Source organism: Nicotiana sylvestris, chromosome 1 (assembly GCF_000393655.2).
Source record: "Nicotiana sylvestris chromosome 1, ASM39365v2, whole genome shotgun sequence".
Classification (NCBI taxonomy): Eukaryota; Viridiplantae; Streptophyta; class Magnoliopsida; order Solanales; family Solanaceae; genus Nicotiana; species Nicotiana sylvestris.
The window spans coordinates 8,939,054-8,946,750 of record NC_091057.1 but is presented as its reverse complement, the minus strand read 5'-3'; the positions used below and the strand labels follow the sequence as shown (position 1 = coordinate 8,946,750).

Here is a 7,697-nt window from a genome sequence, read left to right as displayed (position 1 = left end):
GCCAAACATAATAATGGAAAGGCCATTATGGATTCAAATGTAGCTGATTGTGATGATTCAGACTTCTCATTAGTCACAACAGAGTCATCAACATCATCAGACATATGGTTGATGGACTCGGCTTGTATCTATCATATGTATCCCAACAGGGACTAGTTCGTGGATTTTCAAGAAGGAAAATATGGAGTCATCCACACAGCGGACAACAGCCCTCTTACCTCATATGGAATTGGTTCAATACGATTAAGGAACCATGATGGAATGATCAGAACATTGACAGATGTTCGATATGTACCGGATTTGAAGAAGAATCTCATCTCTGTGGGAGCCGTAGAATCAAAAGGGTTCAAAATCATTGCAGAAAATGGAGTGATGAGAGTATGCTCCGGTGCACTAGTGGTAATGATGGATAATTGGAAGAACAATAATATGTACCGCTATCGTGGCAGTACAGTTATTGGGAAAGCGACAGTGACATCCAGTGACAACAAAGAGGCAGAAGCAACCAAACTATGACACATGCGCTTGGGACATGCTGCAGGAAAATCCTTGAAAACTCTATCAGACCAAGGATTGTTAAAAGGAGTAAAGGCTTGCAACTTGGAGTTTTGTGATCATTGTGTCAAAGGGAAACAGATAAGGGTTAAATTTGGTACAGCGATCCATAATACTAGAGGCATTTTGGATTATGTACACTCTAATGTTTGGGGTCCTTCTAAAACACCTTCATTGGGTGGGAAACACTATTTTGTAACCTTTGTTGATGATCTTTACAATGAAGAGCAAAGATGAAGTGTTGGGAATTTTTCTCAAATGGAAGACGATAGTGGAGAATCAAACAGGCAAGAGGATCAAGTGTATTCGCACGGACAATGGAGGTGAATACAAAAATGATCATTTCAATAAGGTTTGTGAAAATGATGGCATCGTCCGATACTTCACTGTCAGACATACACTACAACAGAATGGAGTGGCAGAACGTATGAACCGGACCTTGCTGGAGAAGGTACGGTGTATGTTATCCAATGCTGGCTTGGGCAAAGAATTTTGGGCTGAGGCAGTTACATATGCATGCCACCTCATTAATCGCTTACCATCTGCTGTTGTTGATGGCAAGACACCATTTGAAAAATGGTATGGAAAGACTGCTGTAAATTATGACTCTTTGCACGTGTTTGGCTCAACTGCATATTATCATGTGACAGAGTCAAAATTGGATCCAAGGGCAAAGAAGGCTATTTTTATGGGAATTACTTCTGGAGTCAAAGGATATCGCTTATGGTGTCCTATGACAAAGAAAGTAATATTCAGCAGGGATGTTACCTTTGATGAATCTGCTATGGTAAATAAGGTAACAGAAGATACCAAACAAAATGAAGGTGCTTCTAAGCAGGTGGAGTTTGAGGGAAAATTTATTTTTCCTACACAAGAAGCAGAGGAGGAAACAAATGAAGATTACCCTCTGGAAGGAGAGCCAGTAGAGGAGATTCCAACTCAGGAACCTCAACAACAACTTGAATCAATAGCAACCAGCAGGCCAAAAAGAACAATAACGAAACATGTTCGTCTCATAGAGACGGTTGCTTGTGCAACCTCAATTGTAGCTGATGATGTTCCTACCACTTATAAAGACGCAGTCCAAAGTTCAGAAGAAGATAAGTGGAGGATTGCCATGAATGATGAAATACAGTCCCTTCATCAGAATCATACATGGAGATTGGCCAATCTCCCGAAGGGAAAGAAAGCAATTGGGTGCAAATGGGTATTTGCAAAGAAGGAAGGATTTCCTAACCAAGTAGATGTTCGCTACAAAGCAAGATTGGTGGCCAAAGGATATGCTCAAAAGGAGGGAAATGATTACAATGAAGTGTTTTCTCCAGTTATAAAACATTCCTCCATTAGAATTATATTGGCTTTGGTAGCACAATTGGATTTGGAACTAGTTCAGATGGATGTAAAAACTGCGTTTTTACATGGAAACTTGGAGGAGAAAATCTACATGACTCAGCCAGAAGGATTCAAAGTTGTTGGAAAAGAAAATATGGTGTGCAAACTTGAAAAATCATTGTACGGATTGAAATAATCTTCTAGACAATTTATCCCAATTTTCTTTTCTTTAACAATAAATTTAAAAGAAATAAAACCAAAATCAAAATTGAAATTATGCAAAAGAATACCAAGGAGATCTCGGGAATAACATTACCTAAGTTCCTACAATCTTCTTAACACGAAAAAATCTATAAATATCCATACCCCAAAATAGAGCTTAAAAATCTTTGGCTTAATATGTTTTACTCCTCTCGTTAATATCTAAAAAAAAAATCACTTTTAAAGGATGCATTTATGCACACATTAGTAGCGATAAAGTTGCGAAAAAAGGGTGAATAGGAGATTGGATGCTTACATGGTTTTCTTGAGTTTTTAAAGATAAAAGGTTCATAGAAGCTATAACACTTCAACAATTCTAAGTATAGAGCCAAACATTTTGGTTAAGATGCAATCATGATTGCATTTGAAAGCTTAAGAAGCCAAACAAGTTAGTTTTATTTACGAAACGTCCAAGGGCATCGAGGGCATCTATATGGTAATAAAGGGTTAATGTAGGGTCAGAAGGGATTGTGGAAAGAGACAATGTACTATCTCCTGTAAGAAACCGATAGAATTACAAAATAAGGCTGAAAGGTGGCATTATTAACTCGAAACCCACATAAGAAATAAAGTAAAAAACGGCAAATTTAAGGACAATAATTCTGAAAACTTGAGCGTGAGGATGACAAAATATTTGGGTTGTCTCTTATTAATAGAAGTAATAGTATTCCTTCCGTCACAATTTATGCGAGAGTATGTTTGACTGCACATACTGTGATGATCCGATAGGTCATCTAGATTTAACCAAATTATGTGTTTCGAAGCCTCAAATACCTCATTTTAGTCTTTTTCGATTTGCGTGCATAATTCGGGTATTTTTCCAGAAAGCTTTTATATTAAAATTTGATAAAAAAAATAAAATTTTGTCTTAAAAATTCATTTGAGTCTATTACTGTATTTATGGTTTGCCTGTCAAAAACTGGCTAGCTCATACCATTTGTACAACTAATACACGGCTCATGACTTAATTTGCAAAAAGTTTGATTGGGTCAAAATAGGTTACATCAAGATGTGTGAAATAACAGTCATAATCTAACTTGCACAACATGATCCAATCACCCCTTTTAGATTTTTGATCAAAAGAATGCGAAAACTAATATATTATTAGTTTAAATTCTTCCGAAGTTAGATAATTTTAAATCGTTTGATTATTCTGCATAAAGCTGTCAATATGGACGAGGTCGGGTTAGCCCATCCCAGCTCACATGGGCTTTAGCAATTGATGGGTTGGGCTGGGCCAGCCCCTCATTTTGACAAGCCTTATAATGATCAGCTCACCCCCAGCCCAATGCGGGCTATGGGGCCCCACGGGCTGGTCTATTATTTTTTAAAATATAATTTTATATTTTTTCTTTAAGTTCTAACCTAATAAAGATAAATATTTAAAAGTTAAAAAAATTATTGAAAAATTTCACAAAACTTAATAACTTTTTATACTGTTCCAATATATCACAATAAACACTAAAAAAACAAAAGATAAGACTATATTTCATTCACTAAAAGTCAACTCAAAACAAATTATTTAAGTGAACGTCCATGATGCTTATGGGATATCCAACATATCATCTTCATCAAACATATTTAAATCCGCTTGTGAGAAGGTTGTCTTAACATCTTCACTTTCATTTACATCTACAATTCATATACAATATTAATTAGTCAAATATTAAGAATAATTAAATTTTTAAAACTAATTAACGTTTTTGACTTTGATCTTTTAATATGATGAGCTTAATAAACTTTAAGCTTGAGATACTCTTCTTGTTATTCTTTGTGTCATATACTTTTTATATTTAAAAATACATATTTTTATTAGGCCCACACGCCGACCCAACCCAGCCTCAGTCAAGCCTCATCAGCCACGGGCTTACTCGGGCCGGGCTTAAAAGCCTCGCTTTTAAATGGACTCCAAAAATTCTAGCCCAATCCTACTAAATTACAGGCTGGACTGGGCTGGCCCAACAGGCCAAGCCCATATTGACGGCTCTAATTCTGCATCCAACTCACAATTGGATAAAGTCAACAAAACGATCATAATTCAACCGGTTACACTTGCACGAGTTAGGCGTACTACTACAAATTAGGTTTATTTTTCAACTCTATCATTTGGTTAGAAGAAACGAATAGTATATGGTTAGAAAATTTTGTCTTTGGATAGACTAGTTAAATAAGGTGATTGATATAGCTAGTACCACAACTCCATTTCCCTCCTCAACGAAAACTTGAGATCATTAGCGGAGTAGTACCTTTACACAAAAGCCGGTTTAATTTTCTGTTTACTTTTTCTAGTCAGTATACACAAATTATACATAAGTTATATATATAATATACATGTGTCAGTTACTTTAAATTTAAGCGTTTGAGTAGGTGGCTATTTAAGTTAATTTTTCTTTGAAGGGGAGCCTTGGCGTGGCTGGTAAAGTTGATGCCATGTGACCAGAAAGTCACGGGTTCAAGCTGTGGAAACAGCCTCTTGCAAAAATGCAGGGTAAGACTGCGTACAATAGACTCTTGTGGTCCGACCCTTACCCCGACCTCGTACATAGCGGGAATTTAGTACACCGGACTATTTTTTTTCTTTCTAATTTTTAAATAAAACATCATCCAGAGGCTTTGGTGGAATATAATTGGGCCATTAATTCATACAGTCCATTTTTATTCCTGTTGCAGACCAATGAATATCTGCGCTTTTGATCATTAAAAAAAAGGGACATTTACGCAATATAAATATAAAGGAAATAATCCAACAAATGTAATTAGATTGTCTTGGCAAAATTTGGAGACAGAAATTAAATAACAGATTCCTAATAAAGAACGTTTAAAGCTAACTGAACTCTAACAACATTACAACTGGAGGATAAATATAGGCCTTGTGAAACATAAACTTGAGCTAATAGGCTTGGTATCCAAAGAGCTTTTCTTTAGAGAGTTTAATTTAGTGGCGTTGGTTAGAAATTTTTGTATTAGCTTAGGCTAGTTAATTAATGTCATAAATATAGCTTACCACAAATCTAGTAGGCCTGCCTCGAAGCCTAATTAAAGAATGAAAAAATTACGTGACTCATCAAATATTTACACTATATTTACCATTCGTAGTATACTTTCAGAAAGTTTACCATTTATAGCTAAATTTGAATTTTATAGCAAATCCATGAAATAAGAGATTAATTATTTTGGACCGAAACATGAGAGCAACAAACTCTTGTAGTTTAGTTAGTTAGAGGGTCTGCTTAGTTATTGGAAGTCTTGAGTTTGATTCTCGACAAGAGCATTATATTTTTCTATACATCTATATTTCAACTTAGTTGTATTCGTTGCGCGAATGAATATAGTTGATACAGGTTATATCCTTTGTATACACTCATGTATACAGTCGATACAACGTGTACCCTTTGTATACATCCAATATAATTGACACAGGTTGTATTAGTTGCGCGTTTGAATATAAGTGATACAAGTTGTATTCTTTGTATACATCCCTGTATATAGTCGATACAAGTTGTATCATTTGTATACATCCAATACAATTGACACAGGTTGTATTCATTGCACGTTTAAATATAAGTGATACAAGCTAGTAACAATCGAAGAGTAGCTACGAATAGTGATTAAGTAAACTATAGTGCTAGATTCTAAACTATAGTATCAATTTTCTTTCTTTATGTATAGTTTGGTTTATGTTATTTTCTTTCCCTTTTCTGTGTCATCTTTCTTTAGGGAAAAATTCTAAATCACTCTAAAAATAAAGTACCACCCTTTCATATTGTTTTCAACATGTGCATTTCTTGTTCTTTTTTCTTCTCCATTTTCTTCAGTAAGATTATAAATATAATTTGCTATTAATGATACGTTTAATTTATTGAAACTATTATTTGAAAGAAAGTCCACCTTAATTAAGATAATATTTCTAGCAGTAACTGAAGACCTTTATTTAATGGAGAAAGAAAACCATACTAGCAAATGCAAACAGAATGATATAATCAATTCTGAATCAGATCATATAAATTGCCCTTAAAGGAATTGCAATAAATTTTAAGAGAAATTAAGCACTCTATATATAGGTGCTTTCTAGAAAAGTCGACTTTAAACAATCTACTATTTAGTAGCCAGCTTAATTAATAATTAGTCCGGTACGTACTCCGTTAATACAATCTTCAATATTTGCCCCCAAAAAGTTCATATGATTATACTATAAATAGAGGCGAAAATTTTCACTAGTTTCCTCAAGCAAGAAAGAAAAAATGGGATCAAAGACATTTATGTTTCTAGCCATTGTTTTGGCTATTTTTGTAATAACATCAGAGGTTGCAGCTAGGGAGTTGGCTGGCAGCTCCAACGGTAAGTTTCTTTCCTTTTAAGACATTTTTTCTTAAAGTTGTTTTTGGTATGACTAAAGTAATTTTCCAAGAAAATATTTTTCATGAAAAAGTCATTTTCCTGTTATTAGACTTGGTTTATTTTGCATTTACTTTAGTTCTTATCGACTAGACTAATCGAAAATGAACAAATAAAGTATCACAGTATCTATTGACCTAACATGCATATGCATGATTATTGGTGCGTGCAGCAAAGGAAAATGATGCAAAACTTGTAGGAGGCGGACTTCCAGGATTTAGAGGAGGACTTCCAGGGTTTGGAGGAGGCGGATTTCCGGGATTTGGAGGAGGCAGGTTTGGTGGATATCCTGGTGGTGGCTATGGTGGATTCCCTGGTGGTGGGGGCGGTGGATACTATGGAGGTTATCCAGGAGGAGGATATGGTGGATTTCCCGGTGGAGGTTATGGAGGATATCCTAGAGGTGGTGGGTTTGGAGGTTGGCCTCGCAACTAATACTAAAATTAGGAATATATATGAAGAATGTTCATGGTGGATGGATTTCCTTTTTCCTTGCATGTAATTGGAAGTCATATATTTCCCTTGTATTTATTCTGTTTCCACTTTATGTTATACTTATTGTTTAAAGAGTAAAAGAGGTTCTTCTTTGCCATGATATTTTCAAATATTGGCTTATAGTTTTCATTCCGTCCCAATTTACGTGAGATTGTTTGATTGTATAGAGTTTAAGAAAGTAACAAAATATTTTAAAACTTGTGATCTAAAATAAGCCGTTGAAATTTGCTCGCTATAAATTATCTCATTAATGGTAAATAAGACGTTTAAAGTAAGCTACCTCAAGTACTTTGCAACCCCCGCCAACTCAAGCCATCAAAGTATTAATCAAGTTCATATATTCTTATTGAATTCGTCCAATTTTAAAAATATCTTCGCGATTAGAAATTCGTAAAGCTGTTGGGAAATTGGTCAAACTAGCGAGAAAATAGTTGTTCAGATGCAGAATATTTCAATTGAAATGATCTTTGTACCCAGCATTTAGTTTGTAAATATATATATATATATGTACATGAGCAGATAATGTATGTCTATCAGACATAAAAGAGTTCACTGTTAATATTTCCCAACACAATCACATTATACAACTGGGAAATATTATATTTTGTACATTTGTGGTGTGCAGACCTATGGCTTTTAATTTCCAGTTACATTAGATC

General features: G+C 34.8%; 1 protein-coding gene across 1 annotated transcript; it reads left to right on the top strand.

The window, feature by feature from the left end:
• Window positions 1-6,358: 6,358 nt before the first annotated feature.
• On the top strand, window positions 6,359-7,135 carry LOC104210997 (dormancy-associated protein 2-like). Its single transcript, XM_009759982.2, has 2 exons — window positions 6,359-6,486; window positions 6,716-7,135. The coding sequence occupies exons 1-2, from the start codon at window positions 6,390-6,392 to the stop codon at window positions 6,976-6,978; spliced, it is 360 nt and encodes a 119-aa protein (XP_009758284.2). The 5' UTR covers window positions 6,359-6,389; the 3' UTR covers window positions 6,979-7,135.
• Window positions 7,136-7,697: the final 562 nt, after the last annotated feature.

Bases quoted from the DNA above. Each gene is read 5' to 3' on its own strand.
- LOC104210997 (XM_009759982.2), top strand. From the start codon at position 6,390: ATGGGATCAAAGACATTTATGTTTCTAGCCATTGTTTTGGCTATTTTT. The intron at 6,487-6,715 runs GTAAGTTTCTTT...TGGTGCGTGCAG, and splicing joins GTTGGCTGGCAGCTCCAACG to CAAAGGAAAATGATGCAAAA.